This window comes from Pongo abelii, chromosome 2 (assembly GCF_028885655.2).
Source record: "Pongo abelii isolate AG06213 chromosome 2, NHGRI_mPonAbe1-v2.0_pri, whole genome shotgun sequence".
Taxonomy (NCBI): Eukaryota; Metazoa; Chordata; class Mammalia; order Primates; family Hominidae; genus Pongo; species Pongo abelii.
This window is the reverse complement of record NC_085928.1, coordinates 143976010-144001120: the sequence shown is the minus strand read 5'-3', so window position 1 is coordinate 144001120 and position 25111 is coordinate 143976010. Positions and strand designations below refer to the sequence as shown.

At 37.1% G+C, this 25111-nt stretch overlaps 1 protein-coding gene and 1 pseudogene across 1 annotated transcript in view; one reads left to right on the top strand and one right to left on the bottom strand.

The window, feature by feature from the left end:
• The window catches only part of CEP63 (centrosomal protein 63), a gene marked incomplete at its 5' end in the record, with an annotated part of 78690 nt that overhangs the window by 45546 nt on the left and 8033 nt on the right, over positions 1 to 25111 (bottom strand). Inside the window, 2 exon segments of the mRNA NM_001133608.1 lie at positions 11768 to 11945; positions 23723 to 23791. Coding sequence (NP_001127080.1) covers positions 11768 to 11945; positions 23723 to 23766 — 222 coding nt within the window.
• Positions 1364 to 8515, top strand: LOC100448871 (developmental pluripotency-associated protein 4-like; annotated as a pseudogene).

Genomic DNA, 25111 nt, shown 5'->3' with positions numbered 1-25111 from the left:
CATAGTATCTTTTTATAACCCCTTTACTATTCAGAGGCTCTATTATGGTTTCTCTTTTTAATTGCTAACATTAGTTATTTTCCCCCTTTTTTTCTTAATTAGTCTTGCCAAGGTTATCAATTTAATTAATTTTTTTCAAAGAGAATAGCTTTGTTCATCCTCTTATACATTTGTTTCCTATTTTATTAGTTTCTGTTCTTATCTTTATTACATCTTTTCTTTCTCTTTTCTTTGGTTTTAATTTGCTGGGGGTTTTTTGTTTTTCTTGAAATGGCTACTTAGATCACTTTCAGCCTTTCTAATATATATAATTTTAGCTGTATATAAAATGTAGCTATATGTATACACACATAGCTAACATTCTAGGCACCACATTAGCTGCATTCCACAAGTTTTGATACGTACCACATTCATTATCATTCAGTCCAAAATATTTTCTAATTTTCATTGTGATTTCTTTTGATTCATGGGTTATTTAGAAGTGTATTGCTTAATTTCCAAGCTTTTGAGGATTTTTCTGGATGTCTTTCATTGTTCTGAGTTCTAGATTAAATTCACCTTGGTCAAAAAACATGATTCTAATCCTCTGAAATATGTTGAGACATGCTTTATGGCAGTAGTGGTAAATGGTCCACATTCACTTGGATGTTATTAGGTACAATGTTCTATTTAGGTTAATTAGGTCAAGTTTGTTAACTAGGTTAAGTTTGTTAATCTTGATCAAATCTTCACCTGAACTGAGGTTTTCTCTGCTTGTTGTATTAATTAGAGCTACTTGTTAAGTCTTCCATGATTACCATGTACTTAATTTTTCCCTTAATTCTGCCCATTTTTCTTTGTATATTTTAAGGCTACATTATTAAGTACTTATAGAATTGAATTATTAAAGCAACCTGGTTAACTGATCCATTCGTAATTTTTAAGTGTCCCTAGATCTTTAGTATTGCTTCTGGCTTTGATGTTTACTTTGTCTCATGCCAATACAGTTACATCAGTTTTCTTTTGGAAGTTTTCTCATGTCATATCACTTCCAAGCTTTTACTTTCATTTTTTAAAAATGTCCTTCTTTTCACATTCTTCAAATTTAGCAAGTTCTTTTCCCAACCTCTTGAGATGAATCAATACCTCAATGATTTTCAGCCCTTCCTCTTTTCTAATATATGCTCTTATGGCTATAAATGTCCCTCTGAGATATTTTATCTGCATTCTGTATGTCTGATGTTGTATTTTCATTTTGAATTCAAAGTATTTTCTAATTTCCATTGTGATTTCCTCACTGATCCATGAATTATTCAGAACTTCATGTCCTAATTTCCAAATGTATGCAGATTTTCAAGTTATCTTTTTCTAACTTATTTCCACTATGTTCAGAGACCATACCTGTGACGTCAAGCTTTTGAACTGTATCAAGATTTACTTTATGGCCCAGCATATGGTCAGTTTTGGTAAGGGTATTTTTTGTGCTAATAAGAATGTGTACTCTGAAATTCTGTTGTATAATATTCTATATATAAAAATTAAGTCAAGTTTGCTGATCATGCTGTTCAAATCTATATTCTTTCTTATGTTTGTCTCTTATTCCATCAGTTACTAAGAAAAATGTGTTAAAATTCTCCCCTATGATTGTGGCTTCATCTGTTTTTTCCTAGTTCTGTCACTTTTCACATACAGATAAGAGAGAAAGAGGATTTTCTTTTAAAACTATTTAACCAGACACTTACATTAGATACGCAGTTATTTTCATCTTGGTTTGAGTCCCCCCAGCAAAGTGTAGGCTGAGACATGGACTTCAGGGCAACTGGAGGTGACCCCAGAAAGCACAGTGAGGACACAGAGAGCAAGGCAGAGAAGGAAAGAAAGCTAATAAAGGACGTGATATTGAGCATATTAAGCATATTACTGAAGTAAGCAGCTGGTGATGAATTCCACTGGGAACCCACTAAGGAACCAGATGGAATCTTTCTGAATCGTCCCTCTGAGGAATGGGAAGTTGGAGAATTCACCTAGTCCCTCCACTGCTTGAACCTTGACCTAAGACCTAAGAGTGTTAACTCCCCAACACTTCCAGATTTCATCTAAGCAGCTTTCCAAGGCCCCAGAGAGAGAAACAAAGTATGGGGAAAGGAAAGAGAGATCAGATTGTTACTGTGTCTGTGTAGAAAGAAGTAGACACAAGAGACTCCATTTTGTTCTGTACTAAGAAAAATTCTTCTGCCTTGAGATGCTGTTAATCTGTAACCTTACCCCCAACCCTGTGCTCCCTGAAACATGTGCTGTGTCAACTCAGGGTTAAATGGATTAAGGGCTGTGCAAGATGTGCTTTGTTAAACAAATGCTTGAAGGCAGCATGCTGTTAAGAGTCATCACCACTCCCTAATCTCAAGTACCCAGGGACACAAATGCAGCAGGGACCTCTGCCTAGGAAAGCCAGGTATTGTCCAGGGTTTCTCCCCATGGGATAGTCTGAAATACGGCCTCGTGGGAAGGGTAAGACCTGACCATCTCCCAGCCCGACACCCGTAAAGGGTCTGTGCTGAGGAGGATTAGTAAAAGAGGAAGGAACACCTCTTTGCAGTTGAGACTAGAGGAAGGCATCTGTCTCCTGCCCATCCCTGGGCAATGGAATGTCTCGGTATAAAACCCGATTGTATGTTCCATCTACTGAGATAGGGGAAAACCGCCTTAGGGCTGGAGGTGGGACATGCAGGCAGCAACACTGCTCTTTAAGGCATTGAGATGTTTATGTGTATGCATATCTAAAGCACAGCACTTAATTCTTTACCTTGTTCATGATGCAGAGACCTTTGTTCACGTGTTTGTCTGCTGACCTTCTCTCCACTATTATCCTATGACCCTGCCACATCTCCCTCTCCGAGAAACACCCAAGAATGATCAATAAATACGAAGGGAACTCAGAGGCCAGCGGGATCCTCCATATGCTGAACGCCGGTCTCCTGGGCCCCCTTTTTTCTTTCTCTATAACTTGTCTCTGTGTCTCTTTCTTTTCCAAGTCTCTCGTTCCATCTAACGAGAAACACCCACAGGTGTGGAGGGGCAACCCACCCCTTCAAACAAAGTATACTACAAGCTTGTCCAACCTGTAAGCCACAGGCCATATGTGGCCCAATACAGCTTTGAAGGTAGCCCTACACAAATGTGTGAACTTTCTTAAAACATTACAAGATTTTTTTTTTTAAGCTTATCAGCCAGCATTAGTGTTAGTGTATTTTATGTGTGGCCCAAAACAATTCTTCTTCTTCCAATCTGGCCCAGGGAAGCCAAAAGATTGGAAACCCCTGTTACAGTAGATGTTGGCAGCACACAAGGACCTATATGTAATAGCTAAAAGGAAATCAGGAGGTAAAGAGGACATACTACAGGGCATAAAGAATGTCTACTAAAGTTATATATCCTGAAATTTCACATTTTCTCATTATGAAGTGTTTTTCTTCACCTTGAGTAATGCTTTTGGCTTCTGCTCCAATTATACTTTTTCTGATAAGAATACAGTTATACCATCTTTCTATTCAAACTGTTTGCATGTTATATATTTTACCTTTTAATTTCAATGTTTTTATATTTCTATCAACATTAAATAATAATTGCATTTGTTTACCTGATCCAGTTGGACAGTTTTTCTTTTAATTCAGCCAGTTACTGCATTTACATTTAACAAACCTATTTTGATTTAAAGCTGTCATCTTGTTACATAATATTTGTACTTAATAAGCTCTGTTCCTTTTTCTCTTCTTTTTTGCCTTCTTTGGGACTGATTACTTTTTTTATCATTCCATTTTTCTCTATTAGCATGGAAGATATTCTCTACTAATATATACTTTTAATGGTTCCCTCAAGATAAAAACATGGATTTGTGACTCAACAAGGTCTAATGTTAGCTATAAATACTTTAATTCCATTTATCCCAACCTGACTTAAATATAACACCACTGCCACCATAATTTTATATATACGTTAAACTCAAAAGGCAATTACCGTTAGCTGGGCACAGTGACATGCACCTGTAGTCCCAGGTACTTGGGAGGCTGAGGTAGGATTGCTTAAACCCAGGAGTTCGAGTCCAGCCTGGGCAACATGGCAAAACTCCATCTACTATTGTTGTTTTATACAATCAATATTCATTTAGATTTACCCATAAATTTACTATTGCTTTTCATTTCTTCCTGCAGCTCTGAGGGTCAATCTGGGATCACTGTCTTTCTACCTAAAGAACATTTTTTAATATTTCCTTAGTGCAGGTCTGCTTGTAACCAGTTCTCTCAATTTTTGTTTATCTGAAAATGTCTTCATTTTACCTTTATTCTGGATACAGAATTCTTGTTTGGTAGACGAAAAAGTCATGTTCTTTCTTTGTAGACATTTTATTGTTTTCTGGCTTTCCCTTTTTTGGCTGACAAGTCAACTGTTAAGAGCTATTTGTAGATAACCTTTTTTTTCTTTGATTGCTTTTCAGATTTTTCCCTTTGTCTTTAGTTTTCAACCATGGCAACTGTTTCTTATTACTTATCTTGCTTGAGATTCTTGGACTTCTTAAATACGTAACCTTCCTCACTTTTGGCAAAATCTCAGCCACTATCTCTTCAAATATTGTTTGTGCCCATTCTCATTTTTTTCTCCTTCAGGGATTCCAAAAACACTTATATTAGACTTTGTTGTTGTCTTCTCTTTCTCATATCCTTTCATCCATATTTTCTATCACTTTGCCTGTGCTTTATTCTAGACATCTTCTTCTGTCACATCATCTAGTTCACTAATTATCCTTTAATCTTTAAGACCTTAATGTCATTCTATTTTTCAATTCTAAAATTTCCACTCATTTTTTTTTTACGGTTTTTAATTCTTTTTCGAAATGCTCAATCTTATCTTTTAGTGCCTTGAATGCAATAAACATTGTTATTGTAAACTGTGTGCATGATAATGACAAATATCTAGATTTATCATGGGTCTATTTCTATCTTCTGCTGCTTCTACTATTTTTCATTTGTGTTGTCTTGTCTCTTGTCTGAGGTTATTTTCTGAGCAACTACCAAGCATTATATTTGCAAAATTATTTGAATAATCTGAAACCCAGAATGGTAATTTTTCCTTTGAAGAAAATTTACATTTGCTACTTCCAGGTTCCTGGAAGCCCTAGCACTTTGGAGATGCCTGAGGACAGTAGCACTCTTAAGTTTAACTTAAACTGATTTCAGGGATTTAGATGTTTGAAGCTGAGTGGTTTTTTCAAGAGGGCCTGTTCTGGTCCATCCTTACTCCTAGGGTGCAGCCTTCCAGGGTCTTTAGCCAAACTGAGGAGGCGTTCAGAGCCATCATGGACCCCTAGCCCCTTAAAGTTATCAAAAACACCACTCAACCTTCTATCCTCTCCGCTGCCTTCTTTACTTTCAGTTAATAATGGCCCCAAACCCTGGACACACCTCCCTGAACCTCTTGCCCAGCCCAGATCCCAGCCTGGTAATTGTTCACCATCCTGATAGCATTTTACTTCAAGCAAAATTTTTTTAAAATCTAACTTACCTATTTGTCCTCAGTGAGTGGACTGGCCCAAATTACCTAATCTGCCATTATCAAATATTAAAGTCTGAAATAATTCATATTTAACTGTAAACATCCTGAGGGAAATTTACTTCTAAAGCTGATTTCTACAGCCAGTCAAACTTTCAATCAGGCCTGAAAATAGAATAAAGATTATTTTCAGATATACAAGATCTCAAAACTATGCTCTATCAAAATAAAAACGTAAACATATAAATATGGTGACAGAGAATGCAAAGAAGCACAAATAGAGGAGCACAGAAAACCTCCAGAATAATGGTGAAGGGAGTTCTCATGATGACAGCTATATAGCTATCCTTGAAAGCAACCTATCCACAGTGGAGAATGGCAAGCTCCAGGAGAGATGTCTTCACAGGGAAAAGAAATGAAAGAAAAGAAAATGGACAGATTACTTGCCTTGTTTAAACACAATGACAGAAGATTTACACCTGTGTCAGAGATTTCAGAAAGAATCAATGGTAGGTATGTTTAAAAAACCAAATGAAAGTGAGACAATTAGTAATTTCCAGGAAAACAAAAAAGCAGTACAAAAAACAAGTCTGCTTATAATTACACTACCTGACTCAACTGTGAATAATATTTACCATTTTAATGATGTAAATACTGAATATTAATCTAACAAAAAATTAAGATATACACTCCTGGAAGGATGAGGGGATGATAATTGTATGTAAGAGAGCAAAACCCCACATCTTTCATAGTACCAAGTCATTAAACAGCTAAAACTATAAATGAAAATACAGCAGTAAAAAAGCTTCCTTGGAAACATAGGGAAAATGCCAAAAGAAAGAGTTAAAGGCTTGAAATTACTCCTCACAGAAGTAAGAATCCTAGGTTCAGAGGGGTGGGGAAGATTACTATTTTTTCTTATGAGACTTGTAGAATCATTTTTCTTTTTATTTACTGTGACAAGTATAAATATAAAGGTGAAGAAAAGTTTAGGAACATTAAACGCTAATAATGATGGAAGTTACTTGTCCAAGGCCATTCAGCTGAAAAGAGGCAGGGCCAGGACTCCAAATTTCTTACTCATTTCATAACGTCAACGTGCCCTGTAGGGAGCTAGAAGATAGTAACGACAGGAATGTCCATTAAAACCAACCCAGTGCCAACACTGTAACCAGAAACACATAAAGCCTTAACTTACAAAATAAGTTGCTTATATTAGTGATCCACCAAGTATGATTTGCAGGTGGGCTGAAGTTATTCACAGACAGCAATCCAGCATAAGAAGCCTGAGGCAGAGTGTAAATCAAGAATGTCTTGAAACACACCATTCAGTGTAACAGACATTCTTACAAGCAAAATCTTCTCAGCAAAAGATGGATATACACTGATTTTAGCTGTTAACAATTTTAGCTGTTTAATGACTTGGTACTGTGAAAGATGAGGGGTTTTGCTCTCTACACTGATTTACATTCTGGTGCAAGCTTTTAATCTCATCATGGACCTGTCATTTGATTAGCAGTGGTTTACACCGTAGGACTAACTGCTTCTAGGTCTGTACCTTTCAAACAAGTAAGAATGACTGATGTGGTTTGGCTGTGTCCCTACACAAATCTCATGTTGAACCGTAGTCTTCAATGTTGGAGAAGGGGCCTGGTGGGAGGTGACTGGCTCATGGGGGCAGACTTCCCCTTGCTGTTCTTGTGATAGTGAATTCTCATGAGATCTGGTTGTTTAAATGTATGTAGCCCTTCCCCCTTTGCTCCGTCTCCTCCTCCGCCATGTGAAAATGTGCCTGCTTCCTCTTCACTTTCCGCCATGATTAAGGCTCCTGAGGCCTCACCAGCCATGCTTCCTGTACAGCCTGTGGAACTGTGAGTCAATTAAACCTCTTTTCTTCATAACTTAGCCAGTCTCAGGTAGTTCCTTATTGCAATGAGAGAATGAACTAATACAATGACAAAAACATAAAGCCCTATTTTCTAGTTCTTATATCATATACTGCTTATATCATATACTGCTTATATCATTTGAGCAGTAAGTTATAACACTTACTTTTTCAAGTAAGTTATAACACATACTTGAAAGAAGTGTTTTGATTCTGGAAAAATTTCGTCGACCTCCACTTCTTTTCCGAGTATGGAGAAGTCAAAAAGGCAAAGAGTGGAAATCCACAGAGAAGTCAAGGGAAGAGGATCAGCAAACTTCTAATTAACCAAGCACAACTGCTTTGCCAGGAACATCAGCAAAGAGGACCAAATGAAAAGGTGACAAAGTGCTCTGCCCAAAGAGGAAGGCAGAGTTCAGCGACAACAACCTAAAACCTCAGAAGAAGATACCAATCCCTCCATTACCCTCTAAACTGCTACCCGTTAACCTGACTCGCCAGGACATTCTGTGTGCCTGGTGCCAACAATTAAAGCTGAGCACCAAAGGCCAGAAATTAGATGCACATAAGCACCCGTGTGCCTTCACCTACCCAAAACAAAAGGACATTCCTAGCACAGCAAAAGAGGCCAGAATTCAGAAATCATTACCAAAAAAAAAATCAAAGGTGGACAAGGGGTAAACGTCCCTGAAAAGTTCTGAGGAGACATCCTCCTGAGGTGGCTCTTCCCTCCTGGGGGGGTGCTGCCTGCCTTGGAAGAGTCTGCTGCTCTCCTTGAAGGAGTTAATACGGCTGTAAGAAAACTTCTACCCCAGGTGCTTTGCTGGCCTCCAGGGCCAGAACTGCAGCCAGGGTGGGACACCAGAGGCAGAGGAATCACCACAAGAGACCATGGGAGAAGTCTCCGTGCAGATACAGATGGTTGGGTTGACTTCCAGTTTCATGCTAGACAAGCCTGGGCTCCAGAAATGCAAGAAGGGAGAGTGAGTGCACTCTTCTTGCTTCCCGCCTCCCAATTTTCTACCCCTGCACCTTGAAGACAGTAAGTTGTGCCCCAAATGTGTTCACAGGTACAAGGTCTTAATAAAAAGCATCCAGTGGGAATAAAATACCAGAAAAAAGGCACATATATGGTAATTAATAGTAGAAAGGCTCAACAGTCGATTTCATGGTGGTGTTGCTGATAGGTGAACTCTGCTTCTCTCCATACCTGCTTACAGTCCATGCAGACTGGTGGACTGCAGGTGTTAGACTATGACATGCAGCAGTGCCTGCTGCTTCACTGGCTGAGATATAGACTCTAATTTTAAAAATGATAAAACATTTCACAAATTACCATTAATTCTAGTTAATACATAGAAAAAGTCATTTATAGTACGCTTCTAAAATAGAAATTACTTCAACAGCTACAGCTCTTTTAAGTGAAAATTTCTTCAGCGGAGCACTAAGAAAACAGTAGTTTGCTCCTGTGCTCAATTTCCCTCCCTAGCATACTGACAACTTCAGGAGATGCTCCATTCTGATTGTAAATTTCACAAAATGTGAAGTATTTTAAGGCAGAGAAAGGCTGTTAATTCTCTCCCTCCCCAAAACACATGATTTTCAATATTCAAAACAATGTTTGTTTTCTTAATAACCTAACACTTCTATAGTTTGATTCTGGGATAGAAACACAAGGCACTTTGTATTATTTCCACCTATAATTGCTTTGTGTATTTCTGCTGTTTAAAATGTTTAAGGTTGCTCCCCACTCATAAATACATATTAAATTTATATATACTCAAAACCTGTTGGTGGTACAGGTTGGACCATTTGTTTTCAAAATGACATTATTTAGGTATGATTGACATACAAAAAGCTGCACATATTTAATGTATCCAATTGAGTTTAACTTTTAATTTTCTGTGTATTTCCTAAATTTATAGTCCTGTGTGTCCTGGAACAGATCTGTTTTTTACTTCTTCTGTGTTTTAATGGCAGTCTCCAACACTGTCTTATTATTACAAGTAAGGGATTTGCTTTGCTCCTTTAATGAAGATATAAAAAATAATGCACTGGAAAGAGTGGTAGAATTGGAAAATTTGTAACTATCATGATTACTTAATACGTTTGGGAAAGAATCCTCAAAAATGTTAAAGCAAGAGAAGAAAGTTTGTTGACAAGTGATATGGTTTGGGTCTGTGTCCCTGCTCAAATCTCATGCGGAACTATAATCCCCAATGTTAGAAGTGGGGCCTAGTGGGAGGTGACTGGATCATGGGGGCAGATTTCCCCACTGGTGCTGTTCTCATGATAGTGAGTTTTCCTGAGATCTGGTTGTTTAGAAGTGTGTAGCACCTCCCCCTTCACTCTCTCTCTCCTGCTCCACCATGTGAAGATAGGCCTGCTTCCCCCTTTGCCTTCCGCCATAATTGAAAGTTTCCTGGGGCCTCCCCAGAAGCAACTATGTTCTACAGAACTGTGAGCCAATTAAACCTCTTTCCTTTATAAATTACCCAGCTTCAGATTTCTTTATCACAATGTGAGAACAGACTAATACAAGAAGCAAAATATTTTCATGATCTCTTAGTGTTGTTCCTTCCTGCCCTTCATTGGTTGTTGGTGGTCATAATTTTTCAGCACAATAATAAACACATTTGTTCCTTAAAAAAAAAAAAGCAAGAAAGAAGTGTTGTAATACAACACAATCTCACACACAAATTCTATGGAATAGATTCCCATTACTAGATTATCTTCAGAAACCTACTTCTAGAAACTTAATCAACTTTCAGCAGCCCAATCAATGAAGTAGCAAATTGACCAGAGAGCTGCAATTCTAAATTTTTTGTATGTCCCCAGGCCAAAACTTAAAATCTTCATATCCTTACCATGGAATCTATCCATTTAATCCCTTAAATCTCTCTTAATTTCTCTTTGAGAGAAATTTTGACGTCAAGGGCATTAAGTAACGGCAACAATGCCCATGACATCAAAACTAAGCCACAGGAATAAGTTCAAATTTAGCATCACAGTGACTAAATATTATCATAATCACACATAATTCTTTAATGAGTTTCTAACAAAATAAACAATCTATTTATCAACCAGAAAACTACTTTCATTTCAACTTGCTAAACAGAATTTTGTTTTGCCCTAGTAGAAACAAAGTGCTAGCTAAGTAGCCTACCATAAAAGGAACATTGACCCTGCCTAAATTATAATTTTTAAAAAATCAAACAAGATTACCATTCACTGTACTTTTGCATCACCTTCTGTATTTTTGCATGGTGTGTAATTTTAAAATATATTCTCAAAGTTTTACTCAAATTTTAAATTAATTGCAATCTAGCAAACAGCATTAGCAGAAAACTTTGATACAGCCAGTGTTACCATGTACTACCTTTGACCCAAGTTGCAAATGGCCAACTAAGGAGAAATTTTCTGGGTAAGCAAAATAACATTTTTAACAAGTCATACTCTTTCCTTGTTACCAGAAACATTGCTAAACTATTCTTAATAAGTTTTCTCAACAAAATCACAATCTCAGTGTGTACTACTCACAGAAGTGTACCTGAATAAGCTGATGACAGCCTTAATGAATGGTGACCCTACTGGCAGAAAAGGTCTTCAGAGTGAGAAATGGGACCAGTGCTCCCCTACAACTCTAACTCTTCCAATCCCTCTGAGATTGACATACATACCAAAAATTAACAGGCAACTCTCACACATAAATGCTTTCTACTTCCCTTCCAATATTCTGTGTACTTCCTCCTAATTTACCAGCTAAATTTATGAGAAGGCAACCAGCAAATATTATTAAACTTTTCCCCCAAATTACCAATATCAATGAGTGGTGGGACGGCAAGTAATTTTTATTTTCTTCTTTTCTTTCTTCTCCCCTAATTTTCAACATGGTAAACGTGTTTTTTTTTTTTTGTTTTTTGTTTTTTAAAGATTCTCTTAATTTTGTTTTAAATCTAACCAAAAGAGGCAAATTCTTTAATCTGGAACTTGTTTTGTAATACCAGCCATACAATGAAGCCAAAGCAATTTCCATGAAACTCAGTGAATGTTAATATGAATATGTAAGATGATGAAGGTTAAACAAACAATGTGTGGTACCCTTTTACATTTTCTTAAAGAAGTTATGTATATGTTTTATGTAACCAAGGTAAAATGATCCTTGAAATAAATGATAACATTCTTATACATTTTCACAATGAATTTTTCTTCTAAAATAAAACAGCAGAATTATAATAAAAAACAATAAAGAAACCAACTTGGTATACAAATTCTTTCGTCAACAAATATTTAAAAAACACATTTAATATAAAAGACAAGATAAAAATATCAAAAAGAAGAACAAATAAATTGCTTTACCTCTTTATGTGTCACATCCAACTGACTCCTAAGACTCTTAAGTTCCTGTTCACGGATTTTCAAGCAAGTTTCTAGAGCATGTGTACGTCCTTCCCATTCAGATTTTTTATGAGCCACCATTATGTCAATCTGTTTCATGAGCTCCTGTAGTTCTGCTTCACAAGATGTCAAAAATCCCCTATAAAGAAGAACAGATTAAAAAAACAGAAGATATGTTCAAGTGGCTTTTCATCTTTTTCATGTAAAAATATAGCAGATGTAAATCTACCTGAAGTAAATAATTAAATGACATTAATGTCAATTAATAAATTACCAGAAGCAAAGAATACGATTGCTGAGCTTTTGCTTTTTTTTTTTTTTTTTTTGAGATGGAGTTTCATTCTTGTTGCCCAGGCTGGAGTGCAGTGGCACGATCATGGCTCACTGCAACCTCCACCTCTTGGGTTCAAGCAATTCTCCTGCCTCAGCCTCCCGAGTAGCTGGGATTACAGGCACGCGCCACCATGCCCAGCTAATTTTTATTTTTAGTAGAGATGGGGTTTTGCCATGTAGGCCAGGCTGGTTTTGAACTCCTGACCTCAGGTGATCTGTCCAGCCTCAGCCTCTCAAAGTGCTGAGATTACACAGGTGTGAGCCACCATGCCCAGCCTGAGCTTTTACTTTTAATGCTCATATTAAGATGATTACTTATTCCACAGAATATCTTATCTTCCTCTCATAGCCAACCTAAAGCCCAAGTTGTTTGGTTAAGCACAAGATTGATGTTTTAAGTCTGGTTTGTGGAGCCAGGCTGCTACAGCCAACAAGCACCTCTGTAATATATTAGGGAAGCTTTCAGGAAGGATCCAGACAAGCCTATACGCCACATTTTCATCTAGCTAAAGGAAAAAGCCTTAGAAGAAAGCAGACTATCATGCAGGAAAGTGATAATACAATTGTAAGAGCTGCTTCAAGAAATTCATCCTTCAGCCAGATTCATTTCAACCATTTCTGCCCACCTTTCTGTCAGAAACTTACTGTAGTCTACCTTACTATTGTAAATCTACTGATGTCCTGGCATTTCAGGAGATGCCAGATATTGCTGAGAAACAGAAGTGGACACAGATATATTAGATTCAAAGAGGTTTCCAGAAATGGCCACAGACAGCTCTCAGTAAGGCTTAAATACTTTCAAAAAGCACCTGTTCTTAGTGTGACAGAACCTTTGTACTTTTGCTTCTTAAGAGTAGAAAACTCAAGATAGGATGTAGGCAAACATCTAGCTTCACACTGCTGTGATGAGGCAAACAACCCAAAAAAGGTCCCCCCAAAATGCTGTGACCATGACATGGATCAACTTAGCTTTTGCTCAAAACTTTTGCTTCTGTACCCAAAGCATAATATGGTCAGAGGCATAACTCAGATAAGCTTTTAAAACTGCAGTGAGAAGCTTAAGGTCAAAAGAAAACTTACCGCTGGGAGTCCACACACACCACTTAGGGACCTGAGGACAGGCCTTCTGTGCCCACCACTACTACCAGACACATTGTCTGAGGCACTGGTGATCAGCCTGGGCCCTCCTGCCACCACTAGGTGACTTGGAATCAACCTACCTTGATCACTGCCAGCACCTATGCACATCATCCAGGGACCTTGGAGAGGCCTGCCTCACCCACTACTGCCACCACTGGTGCCTGTGCATGTCACCCAGGGGCCTGGAGATTGATCTGCCCTGCCTGCTACTATCAGTGCCTGTGCATGCCATCTGGGAGCCTGAGGACAAGCCCATCCTGCCTGCCACTGCCATCACTGTCTGGTAAGTGATGACCAGTCTGCCTGGTGTCCCTACCCCAGCAGAGCCTTGCTATAGCCTCCACTGACAATCACAGTCCAAGTCACTGAAAAACTCACAGAAACCACTGATACTGATTATGGCTGGAAAAATCATAGAAACTACACTCTTGCACCCACTGAGAATCAAATCAAAAGCACCCTACCCAACCAACACTATAGATACACCTACAGGAAAAAAATTTTCCCTATGAAAGCCAATCCATATAATTGGAAGAAGTGACTATTATACCAGATACACAGAAATCAACATAAGGACGCGAGAAAAATGAAAAAGGAAAGAAAAATGACACCTCAAAGGAACACAATAATTCTCTGGTAACAGATCCCAAAGAAAAGGAAATGTATGAAATGCCTATAAAAGAATTCAAAATCATGTTATTAAATAAACTCAGTGAGATACAAGAAAACACAGATAATAAAAACAAATCAGGAAAACAATTTATGTTCTGAAAGAGAAATTCAACAGAGATGGATATCATTAAAAAGAGCCAAACAGAAATCCTGAAACTGAAGAATACAATAAATGAAATTTTAAAATGCAATTGAGTTTCAACAACAGAGCAGAACAAGTACAAGAATTTCTGAACTTGAAGATGGACCTTTTGAAATAACCCCATCAGACAACAACAAAAACAACAAAAGAATAAAGAATAAAAAAGAAAAAAGAAAGCCTACATGGCATATGGGAGACCATAAAGTGACCAAATATCCAAATTCTTGCAATTCCAGAAAGAGAAAAGATGGGCATAGGTACAGAAAACCAATTTAACAAAATAATAGCTGAAAACTTCCCAATTCTTGCAAAGGATATAGATATCCAAATAAAGGAAGCTCAAATATCCCCAAATAGATTCAACCTAAAAAGGTCTTCTCTAAGGCACATTATAGTCAAACTGTCAAAAGTCAAAGACAAAGAACTCTAAAACAGCAAGAGAAAAATGTCAAATGTTCTGTGAGTTCCTCACATATAAGGATATTGCCATCAGACTAACAGCAGATTTCTCAGCAGAAACCTTACAGACCAGGAGAGAATAGGGTGATATATTCAAAGTGTTAAAACAAAACAAAACTGGTGTCTAAGAATACTATACCCAACAGAGCCATCCTTCAAAAATGAAGGAGAAATAAAGTTTTTCCCAGACAAGCAAAAACTGAGATAATTCATCATCACTAGACCAGCCCTACAAAAAATGCATATGGGACTCCTACATCATGAGGCAAAAGGATGATATCTACTATCGTGAAAACACACAAAAAGTATAAGACTCACTGGTGGAGCAGAAACACAAATGAGAAAGAGAAAGGCATCAAACATTATCACTAAAAAAAAAGAGAGAGAGAGACCAAATTACACAGGTAAACAATAAAGGAAGAAGAAAGGAACAAAGCATATACAAGACCACCAGAAAGCAATTAACAAAATGACAGGAGTTAAGTCCTCACTTATCTATAACAACCCTGAATGTAAACGGTTTAAATTCCCCAATTAAAAGATACAGAATGGCTGAATATCTATAAAAAGCAAGACCTAACTATGTGCTACCTAAAAGAAACTCACTTCATCTGTAAAGACACGCATAAACTGAAAATGAAGAGATGGGAAAAAATATCCTACACAAATGGAAACCAAAAGCATGCAAGAGTAGTTATTCCTATATCAGACAAAATAGACTTTAAGTCATATAAACATAAAAACTGACAAAGAAGGTCATTATATAATGAAAAGGGATCAATTCAGCAACAAGATATTACAGCTGTAAATATACATACATCCAACACCAGAGCACACAGACATATGAAGCAAATATTATTAGAGCTAAAGAGAGACAGACTCCACTACAATAATAATTGGGGACTTCGGTATGAGCACTGGACAAGTGATTTAGACAGAAAATCAACAAAGAAACATCCAGTTTGTTCTACACTATAGACCAAAGAGACCTAAAGACATTTATAGAACATTTCATCTAACAGCTGCAGAATACACATTCTTTAGCACACAGAACATTCTCCAGGACAGACCATATGTTAGGCCACAAAACAAGTTTCAACAAATTTTTTAAAATCAAAATCATATCAAGTATCTTAGACCACAATGGAAAAAAGCTAAAAATCAAGATTAAGAGAAACTTTGGAAACTGTACAAATAAATGGAAATTAAGCAACATGCTCCTGAATGACCACTGGGTCAGTGAAGAAATTAAAAAAGAAATGCAAAAATGTCTTGAAACAAATGAAAATGAAAATACAACATACCAAAACCTATGGGATACAACAAAGGCAGTGCTAAGAGGGGTGTTTATAGCAATAGATGCCTACATCAAAACAGTACAAAGACAAAAAAAAAAAAAAACATTGAAATCACACCAAGCATCTTCTCAGACCACAGTGGAATAAAAATAAGAATACCAGGAGGAATTCTCAAAACCACAAAAATACATGGAAACTAAACAACTTGCTCTTGAATGGCTTTTGGGTAAACAAAGGCAGATATCAAAAAATTCTTTGCCGTGTTAAGAGGAAAGTTTACAGCTCTAAACACCTACATTAAGATCTCAAGTTAACAACCTAAAACAATGTAATGTCACACCTAAAGGAACTAGAAAAATAAGAACTAAACCCAAAGCCAGCAGAAAAAAAGAAGTAACTAAAATCAGAGCAGAAATAAACAAAATTGAGACCAAAACAAATGAAATAAACAGTTGATAACAAGATTGATAGACTGCTAGCTAAATTAGCAAAAAAAAGGAAGATCCAAATAAGTACAATCAGAAATGACAAAAGGTGACATTACAACCAATCCCACAGAAGTACAAAAGATCCTCACAGACTACTATGAACATCTGTATGCACACAGGCTAGAAAATCTAGAGGAAACGGAAAAATTCCTGGAAACACACAACCTCCCATAATTGAACCAGAAAGAAAGAGAAATCCTCAATAGATTAATAATGAGTTATAAAATTAAATCAGTAATAAAAAGACTACCAACCAAAGAAGCCCCAGACCAGATGGATTCACAGCCAAATTCTACCAGACATATAAATAAGAGGTAGTACCACCGCTACTGAAACTATTCCAAAACATTGAGGAGGAGGGATCCCTCTCTAACTCATTCTATGAAATCAACATCACCCTGATACCAAAATCGGGCAAAGATAAAACAAAAAAAAAGAAAACTACAGACCAATATCCCTAATGAACATAGATGCAAAAATCCTCAACAAAATACAAACTGAATCCAGCAGCACATCAAAAAGATAATCCATCACAATCAAGTGGGCTTTATTCCTGGGATGCAAGGATGGTTCAACATAGGCAAAAATCAATAAATGTGATTCATCACATAAGCAGAATTAAAAATCATATGATCATCTCAATAGACACAGAAAAAGCATTCAATAAAACCTAATATCCCTTCACGTTAAAAGCCCTCAACAAACTAGGCATCGAAGGAACCAACCTCAAAATACTAAGAGCCATCTATGACAAACCCACAGCCAATATCCTACTGAATAGGCAAAAGTTAAAAGCATTCCCCTTGACACCTGGAACATGACAAGGATGTCCTCTCTTGCCACTCCTACTCAACCTAGTACTTGATGTCCTAGCCAGAGCAACCTGGCAAGAGAAAGAAATAAAAGGTATTCAAATAGGAAAAGAAAAAGTCAAATTATCTATCTTTGCTGATGATATGATTCTTTACCTAGAAAACCCTAAAGATTCTACCAAAATGTTCCTAGACCTGATAAACAAGCTTCGGTAAAGTTTCAGAATGCAAAATCAATGTACAAAAATCAGCAGCATTTCTATACATCAACAACGTCCAAGCTGAGTACTGAATCAAGAACACATCCCATTTACAATAGCCACACATAAAAAAAAAATCTAAGAATACATCTAACTACAGAGGTGAAAGACCTCTACAAAAAGAATTACAAAACACTGCTGAAAGAAATCACGGATGACATAAACAAATGGAAAAATATTCCATGCTCATGGATTGGAAGAATTTAAAATGGCCGTCCTGCCCAAAGCAACCTATAGATTCAATACAATTCCTATCAAATTACTTCACAGAATTAGAAAAAAACTATTTTAAAATTCATATGGAACCAAAAAAGAGCCCAAATAGCCAAAGCAACCCTATGCAAGAAGCAACCCTATGCAAGAAGAACAAAGCTAGAGGCATCATATTGCCTTACTCTACACTACAATGCTATAGTAACCAAAACAGCATGATACTGGTACAAAAATGGACACACAGACCAATGGAACAAAACAGAGAACCAGAAATAAAGCTACACACCTACAACGAACTGATCTTCAACAAAGCTGACAAAAATAAACAATGGAGAAAGGATACTGTGTTCAATAAATGGTGCCGGGAAAACTGGCTAATTGTATGAAGAATGAAACTCAACCCCTACACTTCCTCACCATAAGCAAAAATTAATTCAAGATGGATTAGATTTAAATGTAAGATCTCAAACTATAAGAATCCTAGGACAAAAATCTAGGAAATACTCTTCTGGACACTGGCCTAGGCAGAGAATTTATGACTCAAAAAGTTATGTCCTCAAAAGCAAATGAAACAAAAACAAAAATTGACAATTGGGACCTAATTAAAGAGCTTCTGCACAGAAAAAAAAAAAAAAAAATTACCGACAGAGTGAACTGACAACTTACAGAATGAGAGAATATATTTGCAAACTATGCATCCAACGAAGGGCTAATATCCATAAACTACAAGGAACTTGAAAAATGTTCAACATCACTAATCATCAGAGAAATGCAAATCAAAACCAAAATGAGATACCACCCCATATCAGTCAGAATGGCTATTATTAAAAAGTCAAAAAATAACAGATGTTGGTGAGGCGGTGGAGAAAAGGCAACACTGTTAGTGGGAATGTAAATTAGTTCAACCCCTGTGGAAAGCAGTTTGGAGATTTCTCAACTAAAAATAGAATGAGACTACCAACCAATTCAGCAATCCCATTACTAGGCATATACTCAAAGGAAAATAAATAATTCTACCAAAAAGACACATGTGCTCACGTGTTCATCGCAACACCAATCACAATAGCAGACATGAAACCAACCTATGTACCCACTGACGGTGGATTGGATAAAGAAAATGTGGTACATATACACCATGGAATACTACACAGCCATAAAAGAAAAACAAAATGTTCTTTGCAGCAATGTGGATGCAGCTGCAGGCTATTATCCTAAGCAAATTAACACAGAAGGAGAGAACCAAATACTGCATGTTTTCATTTACAAGTGGAAGCTAAACATTGAGTACATACAGACATCAAGATGGGAATAATAAGCCAGGCATGGTGGCTCACACCTGTAATCCCAGCACTTTGGGAGGCTGAGGCAGGGGGATCACTTGAGATCAGGAGTTCGAAACCAGCCTGGCCAACGTGGCGAAATCCCATCTCTACCAAAAATACAAAAAAAATTAGCTGGGCATAGTGGTGTGTGCCTGTAATCCCAGCTACTTGCAAGGCTGAGACAGGAGACTCACTTGAACCCAGAAGACAGAGGTTGCAGTGAGCCAAGATCACGCTACTGCACTCCAGCCTGGGCAACAGAGCGAGACTCCATCTCAAAAAAAAAAAAAAAAAAAAAAAAAGATGAAGATGGGAACAACAGACACTGGAGACTCCAAAAGAAGGCAAAGGCAGAGGGTGGGCAAAGGCTGAAAAACTATCTATTGTGTACTATGTTCATTATTTGGGTGATAGGATACATACAAGCCCAAGCTTCAGCATCACACAATACACCCATGTAACAAACCAGCATATGTACCCCTGAATCTAAAAAATAAAAACAGTACAAAGACTTCAAATAAACAACCTAACGATGCATTTCGAGTAGCAAAGCAAGGACAAACAAAACCCAATTAGTAGAAGGAAAAAAATAACAAAGATCAGATCAGAAATAAAATAGAGACTAAAACACAATACAAAGAATCAATGAAACAAAAAGTTGGCTTTTTAAAAAGACAAAATTGATAAACCATTAGCCAGACTAACCAAGAAAAAAGAGAAGACCCAAATAAATAAAATCAGAAACGGAAAAGGCAATATTACAACTGATACCACAGAAATACAAAGGTTCATTAGAGATTATTACAAACAACTATATGCTAACAAATAGGAACACCTAGAGGAAATAAATTCCTGGACACACATAACCTACCAAGATTGAACTAGGAAGAATTAGAAAACCTGAAAAGACCAATAATGAGTAACATGACTGAACCAGGAATAAAAAGTCTCCCAAGAGAGAAAAGCCCAGGACCTGATGGCATTACTGCTGAATTCTACCAACTTCATAAAGAAGAACATCAATTCTTCTCAAAGTATTCCAAAAAAATTGAAGACGAGAAAAATTTTCCTAACTCATTCTACAAGGCCACCTTTATTCTGATGACAAAAGCAGACAAGGATACAACAAAAGAAGACAACTACAGGCCAATATCCCTGATGAACACAAATGCAAAAATCCTCAACAAAATACTAGCCAACCAAACAGAAAGATAATACAGCATGATCAAGTAGGATTTATCCCAGGTATGCAACATATACAAATCAATAAAAGTGATACATCACATCAACAGAATGAAAGACAAAAACCATATGATCATCTCAACAGATACAGGAAAAGCACTTGATAAAATTCAACATCTCTCCATGATAAAAACTCTCAAGCATAGAAGGAACATATCTCAACATAATAAAGGCCATATAAGACAACCCCCCAGGTATCATTATACTGGATGGGGAAAAGCTGAAAGCCCTTCCTCTAAGAACCTGAACACAACACAACAAGGATGCCCACTTCCACCACTCCCATTCAACACATAACTGAAAGTCCTAGTCTGAGCAATCAGGTAAGAAACAGAAATACAGGCATCCAAATTGGAAAGGAGGAAGTCAAATTGTTGCTCTTTGTGTACAACATAATCTGACATACAGAAAAACCTAAAGACTCCAGCAAAAAAATCTTAGAACTGATAAAGAAATTCAGTAAAATTGCAGAATACAAAATCAACATACAAAAATCAGTAATGTTTCTATACACCAATAATGAACTAGCTGAAAGAGAAATCAAAAAAGCAATCCCATTTACAATAGCTACCAGAAAAAAAAAATAATACCTAGGATTAAATTTAACCAAGGACATAAAAGACCTCTACAAAGAAAACTATGAAACACTAATGAAAGAAACTGAAGATACAAACAAATGAAAAGACATTCATGCCCATGGGTCAGAAGAATTAATATATTCAAATAATTATATCCAAATCTATCTACAGATTCAATGCAATCTCTATCAAAATACCTATGACATGCTTCACAGAAATAGAAAAAATAATACTAAAGTTCACACCGAACCATAAAAGGCCCTGAATAGCCAAAGGAATCTTGATCAAAAGGAACAAAACTGGAGGTATCACACTACCTGACTTCAAAATATACTACCAAGCTATAATAACCAAAATAGCATGGTATTGGTATAAAAGCAGACACATATACCAATGGAACAGAATAGACAACCCAGAAATAAATCCACATATTTACAGCCAACTGATTTTCAACAAAGGTGCCAATAACATACAATGGGAAAAGGATGCCCTATTCAATAAATGGTGCTGGAAAAAATTGATATTCACATGCAGAAAAATGAAACTAGACCCCTATCTCTCACCATATTAAAAAAAAAATCAACTCAAAATGGACTAAAGACTTAAATGTAAGACCCAAAACTACAAAACTACTAGAAGAAAACATAGGGATTGGGTACAGTGGCTGATGCCTGTGATCCCAACTACTCAGGAGGCTGAGGCAGGAGGATCGCTCGAGGCCAGGAGTTCAAGAACTGCTTGAGCAACACAATGAGATCTCATCTTTTAAAAAAAAAAACACACTTTTTAAATTAGCCAGATGACATGCCTATGGTCCCAGATACTTGGGACACTGAAGCAGGCGGATCACTTGAACCCAGGAGTTTGAGGCTACAGTGAACTACGACTGTGCTGCTGTACTCCAGCCTGCACAACAGAATGAGACGCCCATCTCTAAAAAAACAAAAAGAAAATATAAAGGAAATGCTTCAGGATACTGGTCAAGGCAAAGATTTTATGTTAAGACTTCAAAAGCACAGGCAACAAAAACAAAAACTGACAATTGGGACCTAGTTAAACTAAAAAGTTTTTGCACAGCAAAGGAAACAATAGAGTCAAAGACAACTTGTAGAACGGGAGAAAATATTTGCAAACTGTTCATTCAACAAGGGACTAAACATCCAGAATATACAAGAAAAACAACTCAACAGCAAAAAAACAAAAAACCCTATTAAAATGTGGGCAAAGGATTTGAATAGACATTTCTCTAAAGAAGACATACAAATGGCCAAAAGGTGTATGAAAAAATGGTCGACACCACTAAATCACCAGGAAAATGCAAGTGAAAACCACAATGATATCATCTCACCCCAGTTAGAATGATTATCAAAAAGACAAAATATAACAAATGCTGAGGAGGATGTGGACAAAAGGGAACTCTCATATGCTGCTGGTGAGAATGTAAAATTAGTACAGCCATTATGGAAAACTAAACGGAGTTTTCTAAAAAACTAAAAATAGAACTACCATATTGTATATAGCACCCTTAACATAAGTAACTCCATTTTAGAAAGAGACTGCATCTCACATTTCAAAAGACATCATGCCCACAGGCACCCGATGTTCACCTTATCAACAAAGACTGCACCCAATCAGATAATGACATAAACAGGCACAATATTTCACTATCAGCTCTCACCAGAAGATTCTGTGGCCACAAAAAGAGCAAGACTTTACCAGCTCAAAACAGCTGTCTTGATAACAGCCTGTCTTGCTGTCACTTTTGATCAGCACCTGGCATCTGTCGCCAAAGGCTCTCCCTTGCAAGATGTTGACAACTGTCCAGATCAGGCCAGAATATTCTCTTTGTCCAGTTGCTCTCTTTGGACTAGTTCTTTAGTCCCCACTTTTTTTTTCTATCTTTTTCTCCTGTTAAATGTTACTTTGTTTGATGTGGAATGTTTACGCCGTAACATTTACATATATTAATTTAATACACTATTATGCATGGTTTGCAATACTGACTGACTTGCGGAGAGGCTTGAGCCTGTATGCCCATGGCTCTATTGAGTGAACTGGTAGTACTAGGGGGAAATGCCTCCTTGGGACTCCATGTAGCTTGTGGCTTTTATGATTGAAATAGCATCAATAAAAGTTTGCTCTTGTAGAAAAGACACAAACATGTATGGACCTGGTTATGTCTGACTTTGCACCACTCACAACACATATGATCCAGAAAGCACACTATTAGGTAATCTATCCAAAGGAAAGGAAATCAATATGTGAAAGAGATACTTGTACCCCCATGTTTATTGCAGCATTATCCACAATAACCAAGATATGGAATTGACTTCAATGTCCAACAGCACATTAATGGATAAAGAAAATGTCAGAAATATATCCATCATGGAATACTATTCAGCCATGAAAAAATGAATGAAGCCCTGTTATTTGCAGCAATATGGATAAAACTGGAAGTCGTTAAGTGAAATAATAGGCACAGAAAGACAAATATCTCATGTTCTCATTCATATGTGGGGTCTAAAAAAGTTCACCTCATGGAGGTAGAGAGTAGAACGATGGTTACCAGAGGCTGGGAAGGGGTTGGGGGTGAAGAATGTTTGGTTAATGGGTACAAACCATACAGTTAGGTAGAAGAGTAAGCTCTAGTGTTAAATAGCACAGTAAAGTGACTACTAAGTAACTAGTATGTAACTAGTTAAGTAACTAGCACAGCAGGTTGACTAGCACAGTAAGGTTCCTTAAACTTTAACAATTTACTACATATTTCAAAGTAGCTAGAAGAATTGAAATGTTCCCAACACAAAACATGATAAATGCTTGAGCTGATAGGTATACTAAATACCCTTATTTGATCATTACACATTATATGTATGTATCAAAGTATCATGTGAACCCTATAAATATGTAATTATGTATTAACCAAAAAAATTAATTTAAAAAAAAAGCAAACTTACCCACCATGGCCTCGATTTTGTATTCCTTCTAACAAAGCCTCCATCACCAAATCCCCTTTGTTTTGGCAACTGACAAAGAAAAAAATATCAGTCATGAGACAATTCATTTCTTCAGTTCTAACATTCTAACTTACAACTTAAGAATGTGAATGAAAGCATACATAACAATGAAAAAATGCAGCACTTCTTAAGACGACTGTAGAAGCAGTCAAAGAACATCACTTCAGGAATACTAGGAACAAACTATTTCAGACTAAAACAGAATAACTTAAAAATACCTGAATTGCGGTTGACACTCTCTCCGTGTAACTATCAAATATCTCATTGTTCTTTGCCTAATTCCTAATGTCGGGCGGGCGGGGGTGGAGGTGGGATCTCTCTAGCAGAGGGATAGTACACAAACTCCCTTAACAAAATGAGAAAGAAATTGGGTTCACACACGTCAGAGGGAAAGTATAGCTTTTTAAAAATTAAAGAGATAGTATAAAAAATGTGAAGTGCACTGAGATTAAACTCTTTGGTCTATCATGGAAAAGCCTACTCACCCCTGAAGACAGGCTCATAGAGCTTCCTGCATGCAACATCCTCTCTCCACCGAAAGGCAGCCACAGGGCCCTCCCGCCTCTGCACTTCATTTCCTCCCAGTGCTTAATAGGTTCTTTCATAGGAGTTACACCACACTGGAAGTGAGTTTTTTACATACTATTTTTCCTTACTAGACTATTCATCCCTCCAGGGCAGAAACCCAATTTTATTCATCTCTGCAGTTGCAGAGCTCAATGTAGCATTTCAACATGGCACGTCGCAGATTCTTTTGGCTGAACTTAACTCCCCTCCCTCTTTTACCTACCCTCTCCCCCATGCAAACTGGTCATAGCTGGGGAACTACATGAAGGGTCTAGCAGAGAAAGAGGGAATGGGAGATAGAAGACTGCCATATAAACAGCAAGATACAGTTGGGTGCGGTGGCTCACGCCTGTAATCCTAGAACTTGGGAGGCCAAGGCAGGTGGATCACTTGAGGTCATGAGTTTGAGACCAGCCTGGCCAACATGGTAAAACTCTGCCTCTACCAAAAAAAAAAAAAAAAAAAAAAAAAAAACTAGCCAGGCATGGTGGCATGCACCTGTAGTTCCAGCTATCGGGAGGCTGAGGCAGGAAAATCGCTTGAAGTCGGGATGCGGAGGTTGCAGTGATCCGAGATCACACCACTGCACTACAGCCTGGGCGGCAGAGAGAGATTCCATCATAAATAAATAAATAAATAAATAAATAAATAAATAAATAAATAGATTAGATAGATAGATAGATAAATAAAATAAAATAAAGGGTAAGATACACCATGAAGAAAGGTGACAGTGAGAAAGGAAAGAGGACCCTTAAACTCAGT